The sequence below is a fragment of the Parasteatoda tepidariorum genome, chromosome 10 (assembly GCF_982258835.1).
Source record: "Parasteatoda tepidariorum strain Cologne lab strain chromosome 10, Ptep-v5.0, whole genome shotgun sequence".
Classification (NCBI taxonomy): Eukaryota; Metazoa; Arthropoda; class Arachnida; order Araneae; family Theridiidae; genus Parasteatoda; species Parasteatoda tepidariorum.
Genome location: NC_141764.1, coordinates 103778123 through 103804875, shown reverse-complemented (window position 1 = coordinate 103804875; position 26753 = coordinate 103778123). Strand labels below are relative to the sequence as shown.

Sequence of the window (26753 nt, the reverse complement as noted above, 5' to 3'; positions counted from 1 at the left end):
TCGAATTTTGTGCTAATTCAAGTCTTTTTCGAGATCTGACATTTCGTGATCTTTTGAATAAATATTTATTCATATAAATGTAATATCAAAAAGCAAAGGAAAGGTGGTTGGTGAGCAATAGCGAACCAGAACCTCTTTGTGGTTCATTGGAAACTGGTTCGTCGACATATTTTAGAGTAATCGGCAAATGTTTTCTGCAAATACAATACAAAAATCTGTATCTTTCTTTGCAATACTTTCGAGGGTTTCTAAACAACCATGAATGATTTTAAGAATCCCTCTTCAAAGAGTCTTCTTTTGAAACATATTCCAAATCCGATTCTGTTTCACTTCGCGTATCATGAACAGTATCAAAATGGAGGGTGGACAAAGGGTTCATTTCTTTTTGTTCTTTGGAGACAGGCTCCTCGTACAAATTTTTGAGATTCTTACTAAAAATCCATACGCAGATATCAAAGAAACAAGCAAAGCAAAAGAATACAATCGTAGTGCCGTGAAGTTTGTACCGGAAGTCATCGAGGTCGTAGATCCAACAGTTTCCAGTCTTTCCACAACTTTTTTGCCATACGAGACAGCTGGAATCCGTGAGGGCGCCGTAAATAAGTGGATAAGGGAAGAATGCTAGAAGAGAAATAATAATCATTAAATTATGTATCAGAAAATGTTAACAAAAGGGTAAACCAAATTTGTAACAAAAAAAATGTTTTAGCTACATATTAAGTTCACATTATTATTATTACATATCATTACCGAGCCGTGATGGGGATAGAACATTCGCTTTCCAATGAGGTTTAGCGGGTTCGAATCCCAGTGATGGCTGGTCGATACGAATTCCGCATCCGGCTTGCACCGACCACGGTGTTGACGTAAAATATCCTCAGTTGTAGACGTATCATGAGCTAGAGTCTCCTCGCCGTCAGGCTAACCGTGGTGCTCCTCTCCATGGGAGGGTTAGTTCCATCGAAAGCTTGTAAACCCAAAAATTGGGTAGACTGTTCAACGGCGGTTATAAAATAAAATAAAATAAAATATACCGATCCGAAGTGATTAAATTTGGCAGCATACAGACAGCACGCAAAAGGTCGAATTTCGAATATTCTACAAAATTCATTCGAGCGGGATGAAGTTTTTCAAATATCTTACACTATTATCTTACGTATTATAATGATAAAAAAATTAAAGTATTAGATTGACAAAACTTAATTATTATTGTTAATCCGATATATAACTTAAAAAAAAGTATTTAAATAGTAACTTTAGTAATAGTTATAGTAACATCTCACTTTTTATATGTTTACATTTGCACTATGAAATTTGCATTTCAAATTTTCGATTAAATTCAATCACGAATGTACGACATAAGAAAAGAGAATAATGATTTGTACACTCGGTAAGTTAAATCATTTGCATAAACTTATAATTACCTAACAAAGAATATAAAGGACCTACAGCACCAAACACCATTGCCTTGTCATCAGGATCAACGGACCTAAATGCATACATTACAAGAGTTAATTGATATTTGATATCACTATGAATAACTTATGCTCAAATGATAGATTTTTCACAATCAACGTGCCAATCATTCAATCCATTGATCTCACGCATGCCAATTAATGGGTGCTAACTATTAAGTTATTGAATCAGACATAAATTGTACTTTCTCTGAATTAACATACCTTTTTATTTTTCAATGGATTTCTGGTCCCAATAATTCAGTCCAAAGTTTATGTTTCCGATTGTTAATTTTACTTTTTACTTATTTTGCCATATGCCAGGAAGTTTTTAAGCGAATCGAAAATTCCTTTGTAAACAATTATAAAATGTCTTCATTCAAAGAAAAATAATTACATGCTATAAATAATAAATAATTATTAAAAAATATTTGATACATATTTTTTTATTGTTAAAAAAATATTTGAATTGTAAGCAGTACTAATTTTTGCATCTAATTAAAGAATGCAAAGATAAATGACAAAATTCTTGATTTGATTGAAAACCGCTCTGGAGAAACGAAAGTTTAGAAACACAGATATATATAACTCATTAGCTACTTTACGTATTCTATTCAAATTTAGTATTATTGTAGAAATGTATTATTGTTTTAATTTCAAAATATGTATTGCTAACAACTCAGAAGTTTTCCGATCATTATTAAATAAAATTATAAATTAAGAACATAAATTCATAATTATTTTTTATATCGAATTATGAAAAGAAAATTGATTTTTGCAATTGTGTTCAAGCATTTTTCAATTCCTTAAAAAAATTCCCAAAATATAGCAAAATGCACGAAAAGATAACAAAACTTTCGACGAATAGCCTATTGGCACCCTATTTTTCAGATGTCGTCTCAACCCCCCCCCCCCTGACGCATTTTGTTTGTTAAAATTCAAATTCCTCGAAGAAAAAGTATTGTTTTTTTTCCAGAGATTTCGTGTCCAATTTAGTAGCTAAATTAATAATTCAGTAGCTAAATTTGTGATCGCCCTTTCCACCATTAATATTGGCTCTTAGTTTGTGAAAATCCGATCCTCATGTCAAAAGTGATTCAGGGTAATTTTTTTTTTTTTTGTTCATTGTAACGAATCTATATCTATCAAGATGTGTCTGTCTTGTTTGGATCAGAAACTATAAAGGAGATAGTAAATAAACAAACGCTGGAAAGTAGCAAATGTGTAAAGGGGAACTTTTTTTCACGTCTGCCAAAGTTCTGAGAAATAATAAAAAAAGTACTGCAAATGCTCTGAACATTACTATGGAAAACACGAATTTTTTAATGACTACTCTGGATTTTTATTCCTCTGGCTTGCAAAAATTTTGTAAAGATACCGAAAAAAAAATATTACCAACACTTTAAACATTACTGTATAAAACAAACAATTTTAATAGTTGATCAGTTTTATAACTCTCGTTTTCGAAAGTTTCGAAAATAAACCCAAAAAAAACAATCTCTATAAATGCTTTAAACATTACGAAACATTTTAGAGTCATCGTATGATTTACCTGAGTGTGATGAGTGGATTGGCGACCCCCAGTGATGAGAACATGAATTTTCCGGCAGAAAGTATTATGACGTATGCAAGAAGTCCCTGACAATGGAATCCGCAGAAACCATTTTCAGCATTTCCATGACGGAATTTTCCAGCTTCATCCTGTACACAACTACAGTTCGTGTACACCTGATAACAGAAAAATAAAACAGTTTTACCTTCCAATAGCAAATGTTCATACCGAATGTGCTGTTTTAAGTACTTTTTTAAATGCTTCTTCGCGCTAATTTTAATGAAAACTGATTTCTTGCTACATTTTGCTTAAAGAATACAAACGTTATCAGACAATCTATAAATAGTTTTAATTCCAGCTAGAGTTCCTATATCTAGCGTAATTAGCGAGTTGAGACATACGAGTCTGTGATTGGCTTCCCTTAAACTTACAAGCAGTGATCGACAAGACATTTGCGGAATCTCAAAATTATAGGTATACTGTAGAAAATATTTTCAACTATTCAAAGTATCGATTATATGGAAAAATAATGTAAAATAACCATGTGAAATAAAAAATTGCTTTCATTGGCATTTTTTATCAAAACTTATTCGGTCCCATCAAAATAGTTCATATTTTGATAAAACGTTTTGTTTTGCTAATCATTTATTTCTTACTACAAACTTAAAAGTTGCAATTTTGGCATTTAAAGATAGTTCATCAACAATTTAAGCATTTTTAGTGTAGTTTAGCATATACTTTGTCTGTTTAAAACAAAAGTGAATGAAATGTAGCTAGAAATAATTAAAATCATTTCAACTCAGTTTGAGAAAAACTTCACCAAGTAAGCGAATCCGAAGTATTTTGCTTTTGGAACTCCAATCTGAATAATTTTAAAGATCGTCACTCAAACTACCTTAGAACACCAGAACTTTGATTTCAGATCATGAGAATCACTAACCTAATCAAGAAACGTGTCTTCGGTAAGCTTTTTTCCGGTCAAAAGGCGCAGTTAATAAAATGCACAGTACTATTTAATAAATGGACGATTTGATTCCGTTTTTCAAACTTCTTTATTGTTCTTTTTTGAAAGAAATAACTCATTAATGCAAATAAATTCGTAATGTGATATCGCCCATTTCCTAAATAACATTTAAATCAATCAGTCATTATTTATTTTTTAAAAAAAAGCAAAGACTTTAGAAGTGAACAGCTGTTTTTAGACGATTTCTACTGATCCTATAAATTTATAATAGTGGTAGTAAATTTCATTGTTGGAATTTAGATTTTTAAAACTCATTAAATCGTATAGAGTTATGAATGCAAAGAAATCGCTTCAAAAGCTACAGCTAAAATAGACTGAGGTAGCGGTTTTCAATTTTTTTCGACACTGAAACCATAAATGATCGAGCTTCTTTTAGAGAAACACCGAGATTTAATGAATAAATTTCATCAGCAATTGTTAATACATTAATTAACGAAAGATAATTAATTATTTTAAAAATATGTAATGATCTAAATTTTATGAATCATTTAGAAAATATTCAGTGAATGCGGGACATTTTTCATTAAATCGTTTTTTTTTTTTTTAATATTAGTCTTGAAAGTGGTTTCTTTGTCAGACAGTTGAATTCACAGGTCTGAAGTGGCCATCGAGTCGAGTTCTTAATTTGATTCTGAATAAACTGAAAATGAATGAAAAGCGATTTACATTAACATAAAAACGAAAGAGGAAGAAAAATTTATTGAAAATGGTTACATAGAAACATTCTGCTTCTTTGTCGTATTTGGGTATTTTATTGGACATAAAATTATAAAGAAATTTTTCATAATTGAATATCATTTTAATAATTCATTTATTATATTATTATTAGAAAAAACATTCATTTAAATTTTCTTCCCTCACAAGCATTTTACTCGAATAATTTTATAAAAATAAAGGAAATATTAAATAAATAACGGATTATTAATGTGATATAAATTAAATTACAGGTTTCGAAAAGCAATGCTAGTTGAAAAAAATTCTAATTCTCGAAACCCCTATAACCTTAACAGACAATACCAATAAAAGTTCTTATTCAAGATATTTTAAGACAGTATTTTTTTTTTCTAATTTTTTGTATACTTGAACAGTATCTGGTTTTTAGTACCTTTCACCAACTCCTGAAACATAAGAATTAGTGTCAAAATAGAAGTGCTTTTCGAAAGACTTCATTTTAATGATTCATTTTGATCTTTGAAATCTAGAAATAGACCCGCTGAACTTTTATTTCGATTAATGCTTTTTTTCTTTTTAATATGTTTAAATTTACATGCGCTACTATATTTATGTGTTTTGAGTCATACTGCGAAATTATGAGCTTCCGTCTCCTGAACTACAGTCACATAAGTTTCATACAGAGCGTCCAAGGATTATTGGGACAAACTTACGACTTTACTATCTACAAAAAGTACTGTCACTGCTCCACACAAATCATCCTGCGCGTGTGCGTTTTGCACTTAGGCATCTCGACCCATGTCGCCAAGACGCACATTTTCCATCCTTAAGTTTATATCCGGATGAGGTGTACTTCACGCGAGATGGTGTGTTCAATCACCGCAATGTGCATTGATAAGGTGGCAAGAATCCCCATGACGTAAGACCCCGTGATGCCCATTATCACTTTCTAGTGAATTTTTTTTTTTTTTTTGCAAAAGCTGCTGCCAAACTTGCTTGACCCTGTCCACAAATATGTCAAACCATGTCAAACGCTGTTTCAACATAATGGGGCACTTACCCATTATGGCAGATGTATTCGTGAACATTTGAATCAGGTGTTTGGTCACCGATGAATTGGGAGTCATTGACTGCTTCCCTGGCTACCACGCTCTCCTGATTTAAGCAACATCGGTTTATTTATTTCAGGCGCACTGAAAAGCGGTGTGTACGCAACACCTACAGATTCCAAAATAAATCGGGTTGCAAGAATTGTCTGTGTTGCTGCGTATATCCAACTAAATCCAGGTGTATTTCAGCGCCAATCCATGGCTCGGCGGTGTAAGGCATGCATTGCTAAGCAATAGTGAATATCTTTTGTGACACTTTCACATATCATCTACCACAGCACATGTAATATCTTTGACAAATAAATATTTCAAATGATCTCAGTCTTGTGTCTCTTTGTTTCTTGTACCTGTCATACTACTTTTCCATGACATTTAAGACCATGGGTTGCGAATCATTGAGATGTCCTCCCCTTACAGTTTACCCCTTTAAAGCAATCCTGAGACACCCTGTATATGCTTTATGTTGCTGACTGTTTTTACTATTTAAGGAACCGAACAAAAACATCGTTAGGTATACCTGTTTGCCGTCTTCATTTTTGAACTCGGTGCATCCAGCATAGCAGGGAGAAAAGTACTCCGATTTAGAATCAGGTGCACAAATCGGAGTATATGTCTTGGTGGTGCAATAACACTCATGATTACAATCATTTTCTAAACTAAACCTGAAAAAAAAATTTATGTGCTCTGTTTGTCCGATTGTGAAAGTATAAAAAAGCATGTGACTTTAAAAAAAAACTGTTAAAACAAACATCATTGTAGTGAATACAGTGCAGTGGCTTTTCACTTTAAAAATAAAGTCAGTTTAGTGTATTCCAAGAAATGGCTCGCAATTTTAAGAACCTTCAGCACTGGTTATCCTAATATCGCACGAGATTCATAGCCTCTACACTTGGAAGAAGGTATTTAGCTCTTACGAAAATAATATACTGTATTATCAAGATAAACAAACTAACTTCGAACTTTAATCAGCTAGGATTGGTAATCCCCAATTTAAATCTAGGTTAATCCGCTGCTTGGAATATAGCATAAAACTGTAATGGTGAGTTTTTAAAAGGTGGGAGAATATAATACTGGTCAAAACTCCAAGCTCTGACAGCAATTGCGCTTAAAGTTAATTTAGAATGTAAGAATGTAATTTTAAAGTAAATTTATAATTCGGTCTTGTGACAGAAATTAACATAATTTATTGCAAAAGGCTTTTTTTTAAAAATACGTTAAAATATTTTTTAACCAAAGGGCTAATTTTGATGTTGAGGTGGAGCCGCTGAATTCGAGCCTGTAATCTACTTTTCCGAATCCGAATGACCTGACATGAACTGAACGGATCTCTCGCTTTTTTTTCTTCCTCTTTCTTTATTTCTCTATATCGAATGAAGTCTGTAATTGTGAACGTAAAACAACTGTTACAACTATATTTATTTAGATTTTATTAAAAGTTAAGTTTAAAATATTACAATTTCAGTTTTCATCTTCGGTAAACTGCAGTTCAAAATACCAATTTTAAAGCACGCAACATTTAGTCAAAACGATAACTGAGTCAATGTCACGCTTTAAGAAAAATAGTAGATGTCTAAAAATAAAAAAAAAGAGTTAAAAAAATTAAAGATTCGATAATACCCTTGACAAATAGCAAAAACAAAAAATAAGTTAAGTTTTACTGCGAGAAAGATATTTTTAGAAGAACAATTTAATATTTTGATGCATGTCTGGGCGAAAACGCTCTATCACTTTTACAGAAAAGTAAAGAACTTTAAATTTATGTAAAAATCATTAAAATAACTTCGAAAGTATTTATTTACTTTCTTGTACTTTTATAAAATATTTATGCTGCAAAATTGCATTTTCTGACACTTGAAATACAGGATTATCCAAATCAGGTAATGTGCGCAACATTGATAGTTTTTACCATAAATTTATTGTTCAAGATAATCTGATGTCCTAATATTCAATGTGTAAAATTATTATGAATTAAATGACACTTGCCAAGATATTTGCATAAGTAGTGAATATTTAGCATAAATAGAGTTGCCCTCTTATATCTCAAAAACCTTCTTACACTTCTCCCGACATCTCTGTTGATGGGCACATAATAAGCATGCAAGTGATAAAGCTCGCGATCGTCAGTATTTGAGTGACCACAATTCCTCCAGTCAGTTTTCGGGCTCTTGGTCTGAACTTGCTTATTCCATATCCTCCACTCATGATACCCACCATCATTAGAACAATTACAACTGGACCTAAAATATTCGAAATTTAATATAAAATGCTTGTTTAGTACTAACCTGCACACAAATGAAATATTCATACTAATGAGTAGGTTCAACCGCATTTCTTAAATTATATTGTAATTAGCTTTAAAAAAATCTTTAGAAAGATACTCTAGCAAATCATATTCGAAAATCTAAAGAGTATACAAATATGCTTATTAGATTAATTACGAAAGATTTATTACAAAAGAGAGAAAATCATAATCGCATTATCACTGGTTACTTATGGGTCCAATGATCTTTTTTATATAAACTTTTATAAACGCCATTACATTTCAAGTCATGGGTTGAAAAATGGGCCTCCTGCCATCCAATAGGCTGGATGGGTTTTCAATCTCAGCCAATAAACGTTTCTTAAGATATTCTATTCCTTCCTTCAGTAATTGTATTGATGGTATTAAAATCGCCGCCACGACAGTCATTATGAATAACTTACACATAAAAGGAGCATTAAAATACTTTGAATTAATATTATGTTAGAGCATTAAAAATGCGAGTCGGTGAAAATAAAAGGAAGAACCTAGTCCGCTAAGCAACTCCAAGTAGAGCGCTTTCTGTTATGAATACTTAGGTTGGTCTGATTTTTATGACTATTTCAATTCTTTATGTGTGATTATGGTGAAGTTGATTCTGGTCGAGACAGTTAATCTAGTCGAAAAGCTTACGGATAACCTAGAACAACACCCGTTATCCCAAATGTGTTATAATGACTACAATTCATTTAAACATTTTTTACTTAAAAAAGCTTAAGTCAACGAATCACAACAACAATGTGTATTCACTAAAGATTCTCAGACAGAAATATTTAAAAGTAAAATAAATAAAATTGTCGATATTTGGACTGACATTTGCAGTATGAGAGTGAATAATACAATATGAATAAAACAATATGAAAGTAAATGAAAAAAAAGTATGACTAAAAAAATTGGATAGACAAGATTTAATGAGTCTTTTAGTTATCTCATTGGTAGCAAATGTGATCGAAAGTGACTGAAATTTGAGCAACATTCAACTGGCTGAGGCATTAGAATTTCTGTGAATTTCTGGGAGGACTGAAAATAGATCGAAAGGACCAGAGTAAATGCGTATCTTGGAATTAAAAAACTATATTATTATTTCATATAATTTTTTTCTCAATTAATAAAAGTCATTATTATTATCAATATTCCACAACCTTGAAATGAGTGTAAAATATTTTCTTAGAGATTCTTTCAACATCAGCCCTAACACATTGACATAAAATATTTGTTAAATGTTTTTTTACTATAAACACGCTATTATTTATTCTCAGATTTTCTTTTCCTTCAACACATTTGAATGCGTGTGCAATCAGTTTATATACTATACATGGATTCATTTACTTTTCTTGGTGACAACAATTCTAATATTACTCCTCAGAACAGGAGGTCTCACCCTTCACGCCATTTTTCAAAATTAATTCATATAGTGTTTAAAACATATTGTTTCATTACCGTGAAGCTTTGGATTAGCGAAAATAAATAAAATATATAATTTTATTATTAATCCAAATTTACTACCACTTGATTACATTTGTTTACCTTCATCGAGAAACAAACACTCGAATAAATAATTATTTACTTCCATAAATTTCTGCTTTAATTCCACACCAAACCTCAATAATATTTTTCCACGTAATGATGAATGAGTTGGCAAAATGATCCCTACAAAACATTTAAAAATAATCAACCTTAATTATAAAATTAAACTTCTTTGAAATGCTTTTTCAAAAATATTTAACCCAACTATCCCGTTATATAAAGCAAAATTGTGTGTAAGTGCTGCATTAGAACTTCTGTGAATGTTTCAGCACTTTCAGCTGCTTTATAATGCTATCAGTTTTTAAAATACACTCACCAAATTTCTGGTCATACTTCAAACAGCGCACTACAAGTAGCGAAACTACTGTAGTCGCTCCTTTTTTTTTCGCAGCTTGTAGTGTAGAGTGCTACTTTTTTAAAAAGCAGTGTAGTGAGTAGTGCGATACGAAAGAAAAAAAAAACGTTAGTAAGGAATAGAAACGCTGCTCAAATGCAACTAATTGTCGAATTTGATGGGTCCGTCAATGGATGCAATGAAAATGATCCTATCACTAAAGCTGAGAGTTAATAGAAATGATTCAGTTAAAATCACGTATAACTAATATATAAACGTGCCATTACAAGCAATTGATAATTAATCACTTCGATCACACTTTCACATGCACACCCATGAAACATTGATGTTATTTCAAAGGTATTTTCAATCTACTTAATTTCTTAGAGGAAATAAAAGAGCATCAAACAATTAAGAAATTAAACAATTCGAGTATGTGATAATTTCGACTTTCGTTAAATAAATATTCGCTGCCTGAAAAGGAATGAAAAGTGAGTTGAAAGTTAAAGAAACAAATTCGAAAAAAAAAACATTTTTTGAAATAACAAACTGGATCGTGTAAATATAAATAAATAATTCTTAACTATACCCTTATATTTAATGTAAATCAATTTCTTATTCAAAACCATTTTAAAAACGGGTGTAAGTTTTCCAGCAAAGTTCTTCCCATTCAAGTTGTGAATGAGTTACTACAATTCCAAAGTAGTTCGCAGTTGCTACATTTAAAAAAATGTAGTTGTTATAGCTAGCTACATTTGTAATAAACTTGTAGTAGTTGAATTAAACTATAAAAATAATGTAGCTCTTCCAACCACTGATTTCAAATGTTCGAGGTGTCAATCCAGTCTCTACGTTTCAAAACACTCTTCCATCAATATCTAACATCTGTATTGACATTTTGTCATTCACAGGTTTACCAACCTTCAATCCCCAAATAAAGTCAATAAAAATTTTCAAGTCAAAGAATAAGATTTCGATACGGACTGACAGAAAATCTTAACAGTTTTGAAACGTTACATTTTCCAGGCGTCTAACAAAGGATGTTTTATCGCAATAAAATAAGCAAACAAACTAAGTTTCAAAATGGATTGTGCATAACGCAACTCATTAGGTACTTGCACTTCAAGAAAAAGACCTCCCATACCCACACATATCACGACAGCGCCAGCTAATCTTTGTCAGCAAAATGGCAAATTAAAGTTGAGCTAAGTTTTTTTACATAAGTTAGAATGTTAATGAACCATAAGTTAATTAAATGCAGAACCGTATCGCACATAGAATTAGTTGAAATATAATTCATTCTGGTCTACATCTTTTACTTAGCTTAGATTTATTATTTGTTTATGTATTTTATTGTAACCGTGATATATTTTTGTTTTGTGTACCTGGCAACTTCGATGCATAATTAGTTTGTTTATGTTCCACAAGGCTTCGTGCCTGTCTTTGTGTTAAATTCCTGTGTCAATAAATAGTGAAAGAATCTTTGTGTAAGAATACAGATTGTGTAAGAATGTATCATTTTAGAGAATTGATGCTTGACGAGCTTGGCTTGCATGAAATTGAATGGAAAGAACAGTTGCTAACGTAAAAAAATTCCTATGTTCAACAACCAATCAGGATGGAGATACCCACACTACGTCACTTTCGGGCATCTCATTGATGAATCAGTGCATTTTTTTACCTGATAGAAGATTGGCCATAGAAGCTGTCTGTTTGAACTGCATTTCCAGATATTTGGGCATCAGTATGTAGTAGCCTTCGATTCCATTAATTCTCATGATGGCTCCAAGTTGGTTGCACATTAACAATGGGTTCTTGTAGAAGCGGAACAAAATGTTTTTCATGTCTAAAATTATCGTTAAATCCATTTTAGATTCTTTTTTTTATAAACAACTTTCATTACAAAAAAATTATTTCTTACCTTTTAAGTAGTCGGTCATGGATTTGAATGATTTTTTCCTGTGAGATTCTGGTTCTTTTCCACCGGGAAATCGTCTCGGGTAGAGCCACACTGGCAACATGACAAAAAACATACAAATGCCTATGATGACAAATCCAAGCCACCAGGCTCCGATCCATCGTGGATCTTCTGGTCCATATCCAGGATCATCTACAAACGTAAAAAAATTAAAATGCGTTCTCGAATAAAATAAAAAACGGAAAAAATATTTTCATTTTTTTTTCGTACTAAGTCAAAAGCACCACTTTCGTAATCCACTTCTGTCACCATAGAAAATTCCCTCCCAAGTCTTTCTTAAAGCTATGCTCTATATTTTTTAGCACCAATATACTAGATAAGCTTTTCTGTTTTAGCATTTCTTTTTTAGTCAACAGGATACGTATTTTTAGCATCTTTTTTTAGTCTAATGGATATTTCTTTTTTATTTATTCTTCTTGAATCGACTCGATAAAAATATTAAAAAACGTAACTTTTAAGCATTTTTACTTCCTTCTTTTTGTTTTGTGTCAATTTGTTTTTTTCGGAAATTAAGTGAAATTTCAATTGAATATAAAATGGCAACACATTTTGTTAGTATCATTTAGAAGAAACACATGCACCCATATTTTATCAATCAGCACACAGCTCCAGTTAAATTTTGAGCATTTGATGTAGTTGAAAAATACTTAAGTGCTCGATTGATGATAAAATGTCTTCGTTGATAAAATTATGTTTATGGTGGTCAAAAAACGATTGAAATCTGTTTTGTTTTCTCTCTTTCTTTTCTTTTTTTTTTGACAGAGAGAGTAGTTGTGGAGATTTGGGGTATACTAACTGTTTGCAAAATGACCGAAACTTCAATTGAGATTTAATTTTATGCATCCATACTATAACGATAAGATCCGCAACAAGGTAAAGAATCTGCCTTTCGACAAAAATAGGGCGACAAATTCTGCTCGCAGATTGAACTTGCATTGGCCATCAGGCGCAGAAGATTTGCATGATTTAAGCAGTCAGAAAGTCGTCTAATTATCGATTACTAAATTCCACTCTTACTTACGCCGCGCAATAGTAATGAAAATTTGAAATAATAGAAAGAATAAAAATATTTTGTTTAAAAAGGATATAGCTTCCACATAGAAACAGATCCAGCATATTAGCTCTTTACAAGGAAGGCTCTGATGGATCGAATAAATGACATCGCGTGGAGAATTGATGTTTCAGACTATTTCTTTCATTCGAAGTTGCTTCCTTGTGTTAATAGTTTTTCAATTTTTTCTCTCAGATAAGGAAACAGTGCAGAAAATACCGGGTGTAAGGAATATAGAGGAAGTGTTACCAGGTAATGTGCATTTAACAAACCGTTTACCAAAAGGCGTGCTTATGGTTAATAATAGCAAGATAAACTGGGATAACAAACTGGCAGGAATGTGTAGGACATTGTTCGGTATTCCCTACACTGAAATTTTTCACATTCTGTCACGAAAGAAAAATTTTTATAGTCGAGTAAAAAAATTCAAGAAAAAAGAAGTTTCGAAATTCTGAAATCTAATATAAATTTTATCTACTGGGCCTCTCACGGTAAAAATGCGAGAATGCGTTCCCAGATCTGTGAGGATAAAGGAAGGAAGTTGAAAGGTAGCTAAAATTGAAGGATCAGTCAAACTTCAATTCTAAGATGTCCCCCCTCTGTGTGGTTTCTTCGATCCATCAAGAGTCTGCCTTGTTCTTGCAGGAAACTCATTGCCGGCGGGATTTATTTATGCGCAACAATTTAAAAGAAAAAAAAGTTTTTTTTAAAAACAATAAACTTTGTTCCAGACGCAAGTGCGTGAACGCAGATGCAGTGATTACTAGACGCAAATGCGTGAACGCAGATGCGGTGATTATTTATTATATTATTTCTTACATTATTCTTTTGTTGGCAACATGTATATATTCTTTGTGTACTTTTGTGATAGTAAAAGAGTTTGTTCTATGAGATACTTGTTTTAGTGTTGATTGTAATTAGAAACATTTACGTTTACAACCAACACATTTTGGTGCCGAAACAACTCGGTTTAAAATTAAATACGAATCAGATGAATAATTTACGCAGTCACTCTTTTAAAAACTAGCGAAACGTCAAACATCAGTATTGCTCAATGATGGAGAAACCAAACGATAAAGAACTTGGCGATAGTCTGGCACTTTTGCAAAGAAAAAGAAGAACAGTGCGAGGTAATGTTACTCGATTTATTACGCAATTAAATTCTGATCTTTCTGCAACCTCTGACACTTTAAATGAAAATGTCGAATATATTAGTCATCGGCTTTCCGATTGCTTGTTAGAAATGAAGAAATTGGATAATGACATACATAGTTTATTAACAGATAGTGATTATGACAATGATATTATTCAATGTGAAGAATACGTGGATAATGCCGAGCTCGCTATCTTTAAAGCAAAAAAATTTGGTAGTAGAACTAATTTTGAATATAATACTTTACAATCGCCAGAAGTAACCGTTTCTCAAATACCTGTTACACAAGTACCCGTTATGCAATTACCCGTTTCTCAATCTCACACAGTGAAACTTCCTACTATTAAACTGGATACTTTTCGAGGTGATATTGAACAATGGCAGTGTTTCTGGGAACAATTTAAATCTTCTATTGACGATAATAATAGTCTATCATTAATTGATAAACATGTGTTTTTGCGAGGATATTTAGAAGATGAACCAAGACGGTTAGTTGACGGAATCAGTGTTAGTGCCAGCACATATGAAACTACAAAAGCTCTTCTTCAAAACCGATATGGCGACAAAAACAGAATAATTCAAGCCCATTTAGACTTTTTGGAAAATATTTCGCCAATACGTAATACCACTCCTATTGCATTGAATGAAGTATTTATAGAATGCAACAAAAGACTAAACGCTTTAACGGCTTTAGGAGAGGATATCAACGCTTACGGGCGCGTTTTGGCTCCAAAAATTTTACGTGCCTTTCCGGATGATATTTGTCGCCGATGGATCATTTACGCAAAAAGAGAGAAAATATCTGAAGGTGATATGAATAAACTAGTGCAATACTTATCTGAAGAAGTAGAAGGTGCTCTCACAACACTAAAAATTCGAGGTGAGCAAAACTTTGATTACACATTTAAGACATCTACAGCAGCCTTGCATGTGAATTCTAAAAAGATTAACCAGACTAAAAAACCATCTCCATTTTGCGCCTTCTGTGACATTAGCGGTCACTGGCCGCAAGATTGTACGAATATAATTGATATTGATACTCGAATCCAAAAATTAAAAACCTCTGGTAGATGCTTCCTGTGTACTAATCGTGGCCATAGCATAAAAAATTGCCTTCGCAAAGATAAAGCGTTCTGCATAAGATGCAAAAAGAAGCACCATGTCTCTATTTGTAGAAACAACAGTTTAAATCAACCTAGCCAATCTATTTCTACAAATAACATAGATACTCGTACAACTAATTTTACTCACTTACAGACTGCTCGAGTATATATAACTGGCCCAACTGGCATTACTAAGCTTACAAGATGCATTTTAGATTGTGGAAGTCAAACCAGTTTCATTCATTCACATCTTGTAGACTACCTAAAATTAGATGTTATTAGCTCTGATTCACTTGAAATTCATGCATTCGAATCATCATCAAATCAGGCTCAATCGAGACGCAAAGTAAGATTTAAACTATCAAGTATTTGGAATCAGTCAGAAATTTATCTACATGCATTTGAAAGTCCTAATAGATATGCAGTTCATCCATCAGTTCCATTAGAGATTGCTTCTACGGCTCATAAGAAAAAATTTAAACTTGCTGATCCGAATGACACCATTCAAGAGATGCCTATAGAAGTTTTGATTGGTGCAGATTTTTACTGGACGGTGGTGAATTCTGAGATTCCTTTCAGACTTTCGGAAACAATTGTGCTCATTCCATCAATCTTTGGCTGGATTTTGTCTGGATCCAGATCTCATCCATCTGTCGCTTCTTTATCGTCAGTTCATAATATCAGCATCACATCACCATATATTTTGGATGATCAAGTTAGGAAATTCTGGGACTTAGATACTTTAGGTATTAAAGCCATGCAAGACAAAGAAATGTCCATTCGCAATTCTGAAATATTGGAAGACTTTCGAAGCTCTTATGAAGTCCTAGAAAATCGTCGTGTTGTTGGATTACCTTGGAAAAAAGACGTTACTCTTTCTTCAAATAACTATCACGTAGCATCAAAACGCTTCAATACATTGTGCAAGAAGCTCCAAACAGATCCTAGCTTAAAGGAAATGTATGTTACACTCATGGAAGATTACATAGACGAAAGGCAAGTTGAAATAGCACCGGAAAATCATGATAAGGAAGAAAAAAGCTATTACATACCCCATCATCTAGTCATTAAAGAGAAAAACGCAGAAATTAAGGGACGAATAGTGTTTGACGCTTCTTCTCACACACCAGGCCATCCATCATTAAACGATGCTCTAGAACAAGGTCCCAACTTACTTCCAGAAATTTTATCCACCTTATTACGATTTCGTCTTCACAAACAAGCAATTATTAGTGATGGAAGTCAGGCCTTTTTACAATTAACCTTGTGGGAAAAAGACAGATGTGCTACTAAGTTTCTATGGTTCAAAACTAGGAAAAATGATGATGAACATTTGCAGCTAGAGAATGAAATTGTGGTCTATCAATTTACACGTTTGCCCTTTGGATTAACCAGCAGCCCATTCCTTCTATCAGCTACACTTGACGAATTATCCTGCATGTACTCCAACATTTATCCCACAGCAGCTAAACATCTAAAAGGCAATATTTTCATGGATGATTTCGTTGTGGGAGTTGATTCAGAAATCGAAGCGAAGACCCTATTTCACGAAATGCGAGAACTCACGAGTCTTATAAGCCTTCCCTTAGCGAAATGGAGTACCAACTCACAAGTTTTGAAAAACGAATGGAAGAAAGAAAAAATAAAGTTTAAAAGTAAGACTCAAGTCTTAGGTGTTCATTGGGATACAGAAGAAGATTCGTTTCATCAAAATATTAAGGAGAATGACCACGATTTATTTAAGGAACCGGTCACTAAACGCTTACTTCTGAAAACAATCTCAAAGATTTTTGATCCCTGGGAATTTTCTCACCATCTACTGTAATAGGAAAAATTCTCTTTCAAGATACATGGCTATGCGGTATTGAATGGGACGAACTTTTACCCCCATCTATCGCATCAAGGTGGTCAAAATGGATTATAGACTTACCACATTTAAACAACATTCGAATCCCCAGATGGATTGGAATATCTTCTGCTGATGTTACCATTCACGTATTCTGCGATGCTTCGGAACGTGCTTACGGAACAGTGTTATATGTACGATTCAAAGAAGATACTAAATTTCATGTTCGAATGGCTTGCAGTCGTAATAGACTTTCTCCTCTGAAAAGAATAACACTTCCCCGCTTAGAGCTGTTAGCCGCATTATTGGGTGCTCGATTACTCCATTATTTTTGTACAGAAACTAAACTGGATAGGAACACAGCGACACTTTGGAGTGACTAAACAGTTGCCTTAAATTGGATACAAGGTGATCCAAATCGGTGGAAAACTTTTGTCTGTAACCGAACGAACGAAATTCTCATCTACACAAATCCAACACAATGGCGGCATTGCCCTGGCAATGAAAATCCTGCCGACCACTTGTCTCGTGGTGTTGCACCCACAGAGCTTGTATCCTTGGATCTTTGGTGGCTAGGACCAATCTGGCTAACACAATCATCAGAGTTTTGGCCTTCAAAACAACTGAGTTACGCTAATCCAGATATTCATGCTGAACTACGTAAACCAGCTTCTCAATCTTTATTGATAACTTCTTACCAACCTCTTATTGATATATCGCGCTTCAGTTCATATATGAAACTTCTTAGAGTTACAGCATGGATATTTCATTTCTTGTATAACTGTCGATCCAAGCAACACATTTCTATTGACCTCACATGTGATGAGCTTAACACCGCAAAAAACTATTGGATTCTTACAGTGCAAAAGCAATGCTTTTCGGCAGAGCTTAACGCTTTACAAAATAATTCCCCTTTGCCAAAATCTTCAAAAATTAGCTATTTCAACCCATTTCTTCAAGAAAATCTCATACGATTAGGAGGTAGATTACAGTTTGCATCGCTCAAAAATGAGCAAAAACACCCTTTGCTTCTTGATGGATCTCATCCTTTTGTACATCTTTTCATATACTACACACATGTAAAGCTTCATCATTTAGGTGTTCAAATAGTACTTTCAGAAATTCGTTCCAACTTCTGGATAATACGAGGACGTGAAGCCATTAAACGAGTGCTCTATAAATGTCTACCTTGTAAACTCTCACAGGCATCTAGAAGTCAACAAATCGAAGCTCCTTTACCAAGGGACAGAATTACACCTTGCCTTCCATTTACTACTATTGGCATAGATTTCGCTGGCCCGCTATATGTTCGTAACTTGAAACCTTTAAATACAGCCTATATCGCACTTTTCACTTGCTCAACTACTCGTGCCGTACATATCGAACTAGTCTCTGACCTCACTACTGACAAATTTCTCATGGCCTTAAAAAGATTTGTAGGCAGAAGAGGAATTCCTCATACAATATACACTGACAACGCCACTACCTTCCATGCCGCTAATAAAGAGCTATCCATTTTATGGGACAACTTGACATCGTCAAAAGTTCAGCAATATTATGCCCAGACGGGAATTAAGTGGAAATTTATTGTTGCACGAGCAGCTTGGTGGGGAGGATGGTGGGAACGTTTGATCGGACTAACAAAAAGATGTTTGCGAAAATCCCTAGGTCGAACCTTGTTAGATGAAGAAGGTCTTTCTACAGCATTAGTTGGTGTTGAAGCCGCATTAAATAGTCGACCGTTAGTTTATGAACAAGGAAATGATGATCCTGAAGAATCATTAACACCATCCCATTTTCTTTCCGGTAAAAGACTTACAACCATACCTTCACAACCTGCAGCATCAAGGAAATATCCCGACCTGTTCAACTGATCATTCCTCTTGAGGTTGATGAGGGTGGGGAGGATGTTCCAGACGCAAGTGCGTGAACGCAGATGCAGTGATTACTAGACGCAAATGCGTGAACGCAGATGCGGTGATTATTTATTATATTATTTATTTTATTATTTCTTACATTATTCTTTTGTTGGCAACATGTATATATTCGTTGTGTACTTTTGTGATAGTAAAAGAGTTTGTTCTATGAGATACTTGTTTTAGTGTTGATTGTAATTAGAAACATTTACGTTTACAACCAACACAAACTTTAACAATTTGAAGATTACATGCATTTTTAAAACTTTTTTTAATTTTGTTTTTAAGGATAATTACTTATTACTGAAATTATTTTACAAAAGAAAAGCATTTTTTTACTTACAGAAAGGATCCTCGTAAAATTGTAGGCAAAAAGAGGAAAGCAAAAATCCTAGTGCTGGCCCCAGTAACTGAATGGTCATTGAAATTGCTGGAAAAAAAATCAACTTAAAAAAATGCGTGGATTCAATGAAGGCGTCTTTAATAGGCTAATTTTTAGAGGGGAATATTCTATTTCGATTTTGTAATTAACGAGAAATCACGAAATTATTCGGTTTGCGAGGTAGTAAAAAATGCATTTTAGCAACAAATAAAATTTTTTTGAACTTATTTACCGAAGGTTTCTTTCATTATTTTACTTATTAATTAAATTATTAAACATGAAACTGTTAAATAAGTAATATATTGGTATGCATTAACAATATATCAACACAGAACAAATTTTTTTTTCATTAAGGCAAATGCAATACATCCTTATTCTATGCACTTTATTCTACAAGAATTACTGCTTTCCTGCCTTTGCGAAATTCAACAAATAAATGTATTTTAAGAGATTTAAAAAAGAGTATATTCAATATGAGGTCATGTTTGTAGAAATAAATATTAAATTGCTCGTTTTTCGAAAAACGAATAAAAGAAATGGTTAAATCTATTGATTTTTATTCAAAGATGTTAATTCCCTTTGGTTATAGCAAATCTATTTCTTCAGTTGTTTGTGTACTTGAATTTATAGATTAGACATCCAAAAATATGCTTGTTTGTTGATATTATATGAGACAGATCATACTTATATCTGAACTGCCAACACTTTACCTTTTTTAAGAATTTTGTTTCTCAGTGATAGCGAAATGAAAATTGAAAAAATAATTGTATAAATGTAGGCAAAAGTATCTTAAATTTCATCAACATCATAAAATGCTCCGAGAACATGGAAAACGATGACTAGGCAGTTACTTTTCAGATAGAAAAATTGATTGATGAACTATTTCGAAAATGATGCGGGCAGGCCACCTTGGTAGAGTTTTTTTAGTAAACTCTACTAATATAAGTTTATTGTCAATAAATTCTTTTCTATTGAATGCATACTTATTTCAGTGTTACTTTTAAAAATAAAATTATCATTGTTGCATTTAGACTTATTGTCACCCATTATACAAATATCTTTATTAGCACTTATTCTGATGTTCCATGACTCTACGTTTTAGAATATTATTTAAGAATTTATTGAACTCGTTATCTCGAAAACTCGCTATCTTGAAATTTTTCTTTGCGTCCATTCAATATATATATATATATATATATATATATATATATATATATATATATATATATATATATATATATATATATATATATATATATATATATATATATATATATATATATATATATATATATATATATATATATATATATATATATATATATATATCAGGGGTCTGTCCAGACAGTTTGTGAAAGGTCCGTTTTTCGTGAAATTGTGAAAAAATTACTCACATTCTTTCAACCAGGGTCCGCTTTTATGAATTTGTGAAAATAGGGTCCGTTATTGCAAAAAAAAACTTTTTCAAGGAGTTTTTAAATTGTAAAGATATACAAGATTATGCTCTGCACTGTAAAATTATAATAAAAAAATTTAAATTTTTAAAAATAAACAACAATTGCTGCTTCTAAATTAGAGATGCAACATACAAATATTTGATATTTAGCCTATACTGCTGAACGCAGAATATTCATTTCGGACGAATAATGGAAGAATCGTCTGCTGAAGACAAAACTTAATTCGTTTACATCCATCTTTCTTGTTATCTGCCCTGGAAAAGGTTTATTCGATTAACAAAATAATAATGAAGATAAACAAATTTGTGAAGGGTCCGTTAACGGACCCAAATTTCTTCTAAACAGACCCCTGTATATATATATATATATATATATATATATATATATATATATATATATATATATATATATATATATATATATATATATATATATATATATATATATATATATATATATATATATATATATATATATATATATATATATATCAAAGTAAAAATTTTACTATATAGAAATAAAATTTTCCTGATGAAATAGGGAAAGTTGGCAGTTTTCTACTTCTTTAAAGTTACGCTTGATGTTTCTTTATTATAATTAAAAATAATTACCATTGCTTATTTATGATTTGGTCAAATTAAGAATTTTATTCCGTTAAATAAGAATTTACACCACCCTAATATAAGTTCCCTGCCTATTTTCCACATTTTTCATTTAACCACCATGCTTTTAACGTCATTCCCCTATTGCAGCTAAATCTATTCTTTAAAATTTAATTATATATGTATGAGACTTTTAGGTTTACAAATAGTCAAAATACCTTCAATGTTAATTTGGAGTCCCAATATATGATCATTATTTCAAGCGTATTCGTTTATGTTATGTTTCTTTTTTTCTTTCTTTTACACACATTTGATTGGAGTCAATAAAGAGAGGGTGATTTCAACAAAAAAGTAAACCTAAACAAACGACCAAAGCACATCAAGAATTATTCCAATTAGGAAGTCACTACTGCTTATACCACTTTCCGATATTTTCAAATTTTTATTTTGTTTTTATCGAAACATAAAATTAAATAAGAATCTGAACTTAGTTTTTTTACGAGTCATGAGATAGCTTTTCTACCATTGGATTCTAATAACTATTAAAGACTAAATTAGATTTTATTTGTTAAAGAAGAGACAAAATTGCCTAATTTTGAATGAAATCTCTTCAATTGGCAGCCTTGATTTGATTCAATTTTTATTTCTTGTTTGTTGTGTTTCATTTTGTAATTTAGTTGTGTTTATATAGCCTCAGATCAGCAGTTCTCTCATTTCTTGCTTCATCTAGCGAATTTTTAAAATTGAAGTAAACTGGTTGCAAGTTGATATTTGTTTCATAGCTTATGTCTAGCATGATCTTTATTTTTCACTTGTAATTAATATTTTTTAAAACACTCATATAAACATGAGTATTTTAACTCAACTGTAAATAAAAAATGTTAACTCAAACTATAAACATTACAACACATCGACAAAAAGTGAATACAGGATAGTTAAATGGCGAAAAAGTAGACCGGGTACAGTTAATTACAGGAAAGATAACAGCGCCCTCTGCTGTCAAAATCGCATAGAGATCTATCACATTTGTAAATCCTAAACGACAACGTATCTACATAATCTAGAAGATTTGTCAAAATCTGTAACCCAACTTATGAGTCGACAATTTCATAAAAAAAAGGAATGAAACAGGAACATAATATTTTCTTGCATTCAACTAAAAATTATAATTTGATAAATAACTCTTCAATGATTAAATGAACATCTAATGCGCGCTCTACACTGATAGTATTAATTCTCTTCACGCAATCCCGTTATAGAGTGATTTCTGGAGCATATTCAGTTCTATCATTACACTATACTTTTCTTTCGTTAAGCTTCTTTTACTTTACAAAGGGAGTTCGTATGGCATCAGTGAAACGAAATAAAGTTTTTGAGAAGGAAGTTATTGCGGACAATTTTCTATGTTTCAAATTTTAATAGAACACAATTATTATTCGAGTTTCAATTATTATAGAACACAATATATCGGTAATTATTGGAATATTTAAACTAAACTGAGTGGCGCGACAGCCCATAGAGGTCCAAGGCCTACTTTGTGCCCAACTCAGTTTTCTTCGCTTTGGGCTCCGGGGTGCAGGAGCAGATGTTCCGGTCAGGTGGTCAGCCGAACGCGAAACCACCAGTGTTTAGCTTTCAAGCATGCTTGGTACTCATTTATCGACCCATTGAATTGATGAAAGGCTGAGTCAACCTTGCCCGATCTGAGGATCGAACCCAGGACCTTTTGCACGAGTGCTCGAAGCGCTGCCACTCAGTCACCGGGCATCTTTGGCATATTTAGGAAAACTAAATAAAAATGATGAAAATATATGCTTTTTAAAAATACAACAGTTTTGCACACAAAAAATAAGAGAATACGATATTGCGAGCAACTTATAAGAATCGAGTTGGTATAGTATCAGTTAAATTTCCACACATTATTTTGATTTTATTTAAAATTTATCTTAAAATAAGTTCCTTTTTAAAAGGAAAGCAGACGATTCCTTATTTGATGTTGCTATTGGGATTCGCGAACCACCTTTTCATCGTTATTGTTGTCGTAGGCCATTAAGGCAAGGGTTGCGATTGATCTTGTCGTCCAGTGGCGCCATCTGTGGCCAAGAATTCAACTTTTGCTACACCCATACGTCACACAAGTTTATAGGGCGGACCCATTCATTCATCCACAGATTGTAATTTTGATCTGAACCAGAGAACGATCCATCTCCAATTCAGTACCCTCAGAGGTAAAATTTGTTATGGAAACATGGTGGACTCTGTGACCCTACAGATTTAGAGTGCACCCGCCACCATTTACTAAGCGGGGAGTCTTCGGGCGCTGAATTCGAACTCCCGTTCTAAGGAACGTGATCCAGTACCTGCCAACCAGGCTACCCGGCTTTCATCTTTATTTATGTAGGCTTTAAAATATATTTTCTCTCTCGCTTTCTTGTTTTAACTCCTTTCTTAAGCAAGGTTAAGTGTGCAAGTCAAATCCTTTCTTTCAGTTGCGTAATTAGACACTCTTATGAAAACTACGTGAAGACTTTCAGTTATTGGAGGATTTGGAGGATAATTGCACTGCAACAGAACCTACATATTTGAACGTGAGTGATGCTATGCACCAAATGAATCAATATGCGTGAAAGGGGTGGATCAAAAATTGAATATTCTTATAGGTGGTTCACTAAGTTTAAACAAAAACAAAATTCTTAAACCGGTTTTAGAATCTCGAATGTTTCCGGTGCATTCTTCCACTTATGTTACGTTTACGGGACGATAAGAGAACAGTCTTAATATTCTAGGAAGTTGTGTTATTAAAATTGTACTTCAATTTTCACTTCGTAAGTCTAGTGTCATAAATCTACGTTATGTCTAGTCATAAATCTATTTAAAGAAAATAATACCATGACATATATTAAATGCAAGGATTACCTTGTTTTGAAAGTTTATTTACGTTTTTTTTTCTTTCTATTTCCAGCAAAAATGAAAGGGATTTACAGATTGAACGGTAAATAGCGCAAGTCACATAGTTCAATATATATAACGAGTTTTTTTTTTTTTAAAAAAAAAGTTTAGAACAACCCATAAATTGGAACTAGAAACCCGGAAGTCTTTTACAAAGAATTTCAACTGCTATATGAGCTTAGTTTCCTACGGTTCATTAACCATTCAATAAAAACAATTAAAAAAACTTTGATTGAGAAAAAAGGAACTTACCTAAGTAGAGTGCGGAATTTTTCTTGTTAATATTATCATCCAAATAAGGAGTTCCAACCGAATAAAATGCTATATTTCCCAATCCTTTCAACATAATTCCAAAGAATATGAGCGAGATAGCAAAGATTCTGGGATTTTTGTTGCATGTTTCGTACGTTTCAATTTTTCCGCACAGCTGAAAATCGGTCTGATTGGCATATTCCTTCAAAACGGATGAGTCCCTTATGGCTCCGTACAAAAAGTAAGGACTCGCGAAAACAAAACTGCTGAGAGTGGATACGCACATGGCTGCGGCTATGAATCTCGGTCTGTGGGTCCGACTTCCAAAGTACCCCAATAAGAAAGCTATGAAAAATGGAATCCACTCTTCGGACATCAAAATAAGACCTGATATCTTTGTTTCGAAGGCGTAACGTTTCTCTAAAGTGGATATGCAACCGATGAAGTGAGCGAAGGTAGCTCCATTCAAGAGACCCAAAAGACCATTGCTGATGAGAAACGATTTCGGAGAACTAAACCTTTGGAGCCATGCCGGGTGAAAATGACCGATTCCGCAGGCAGTATCCTCATCGCCTTTTGCCTCCTGCCAATCAAGTCCTGTCGAGGATTTCCGATCTGAGGACATATTTGTAGAGATCAGACTTCACACGTCACGTCCAGCAAATAATCTTTCGTTAGCAAATTCTATTTTAATAAAAAAAAACTAGTTTCAATCAGATAATCTATTTCAACTCATCGGCAGATTTAAATTGACTTCAAGAGCATGCGGCAAATTATGAATAGAACGTTGCTCAGTGTCTACTCAGAAATATAAATTGGCTTTGCAGATATGTTTAACATGGATACATTCCACCATCATGAACAAATCAGTCTTTTGCCTCTAAATTCTTTTTTCAAACAATCAAAAGTTTTAATTTTAATTCATCAGATTATCTGTTTCAACTCCTCGGCAGATTGAAGTTAGCTTCAAGGAACATGCAGCAAATTAATAATGAAATGCTGCTCATGGAATCACTTCCTCACAACAAATCTTCTTCTCTTTCATCAGATAATACCATTAATAAATCATCAGATATTAATTAGTTTCAGTAACATGCAGCATATCAGAAATGTTGCTTAGCTTCTACTAACAAAATCGGTTCTACATGTTTCAGTTATATTAGCAGACATCAGAATGCTCTAAAGAGCATTAAGTAGGGTATAATAAAGAGTTAAATGATGTGCAGATTATGAATCGAGTTAAATGGAGTGCATTTTATTTTATTATTTTTCTTTGTTCTGTTTGGAGAGAAACAATCAGAATTTCTTCTTTGCAACTCTGTAAGCAAATGAACTACTTAGCTAATATTAATTTTCGTTCGATAAAAATGATTTTTCTTTCATCTTTTAAGTCAACACTTCACTTTTATTATTCCTTGTATCGTTTTGATTAGAACAACGAGATGAGCAGACGATTTTCTACAACCCTTCTAACTGAAGTCCACTGTTATTTGAAAAAATAAAATCCCAAACTTGTTTGCCTTGTGTGAATGAAAATAAAAATGAAAATGAAGACAAATATTACAATGTTCATTCTTTTTATTTGCCAAACTACTTATTTCAATGAGTCCGCTTCCTTTTTACGAACAATTTCATTTTGCTTGAGAAAAAAAAAGAAGAAAAAAATAATATTTAAAAAAAAAAAAAAAACAATTTTGTGTGACCTTGAGGAAGAATGACATTTTTGTCGCTTAATCATTATACAACATTCCTACTTTCTATTTATTTATTTTTTTATAAGTTTGCCGAGTAGAGAGAACTGATTAAATGTGAAAAAAAAATGATATTTTCAAATCTTTAAGAACATCAGTTTTCACCGATAAAAAAAAAAATCTTCATCAAAAAAGAAAAAGGAATTTTGAAGTTTGCGATTGATATGTGATAGTTGAGATTAATATGATAAGAAATGAAGTATTTCAATTTAATAAGAAATTCAGAGATTGAAATAGTAAAAACTTATAACACAAATCTGCAAATGTTTTCTTTTTTAATATATTTTTCAATTACGATTTGTGTATATCTAATTACAAATATGCAAAGAATTGTCTCTTTTT

The 26753-nt window shown here is 32.5% G+C and overlaps 1 protein-coding gene across 3 annotated transcripts; it reads right to left on the bottom strand.

Annotated features, from left to right (window-relative positions):
* Window positions 1-46: 46 nt before the first annotated feature.
* On the bottom strand, window positions 47-26251 carry LOC107442139 (solute carrier organic anion transporter family member 74D). Of its 3 annotated transcripts, XM_087153560.1 has the most exons (9): window positions 24661-26251; window positions 19362-19448; window positions 11893-12081; window positions 11653-11817; window positions 7868-8048; window positions 6329-6473; window positions 3007-3182; window positions 1425-1489; window positions 47-621 (listed from the first exon to the last, which is right to left on the bottom strand). In XM_087153560.1, exons 1-9 carry the CDS (start codon window positions 25283-25285, stop codon window positions 269-271), a joined length of 1986 nt encoding a protein of 661 aa, XP_087009686.1. In that variant the 5' UTR covers window positions 25286-26251; the 3' UTR covers window positions 47-268. The 3 variants fall into 3 exon arrangements, with proteins under 3 accessions (XP_087009686.1, XP_087009687.1, XP_087009688.1); XM_087153561.1 differs by lacking the exon at window positions 11653-11817 and having other exon boundaries at window positions 24661-25429; XM_087153562.1 differs by lacking the exon at window positions 1425-1489 and having other exon boundaries at window positions 357-621; window positions 24661-26152.
* Between the last annotated feature and the right edge of the window lie 502 nt (window positions 26252-26753).

What these genes read in the sequence shown, in the direction of transcription:
- LOC107442139 (XM_087153560.1), bottom strand. Translation starts at nt 25,285, where the DNA reads ATGTCCTCAGATCGGAAATCCTCGACAGGACTTGATTGGCAGGAGGCA. An exon ending in AAATTCCGCACTCTACTTAG is followed by an intron (nt 19,449 to 24,660) that starts GTAAGTTCCTTT and finishes TTTTTTTTCCAG; the next exon opens with CAATTTCAATGACCATTCAG. An exon ending in CATGACCGACTACTTAAAAG is followed by an intron (nt 11,818 to 11,892) that starts GTAAGAAATAAT and finishes CGATAATTTTAG; the next exon opens with ACATGAAAAACATTTTGTTC.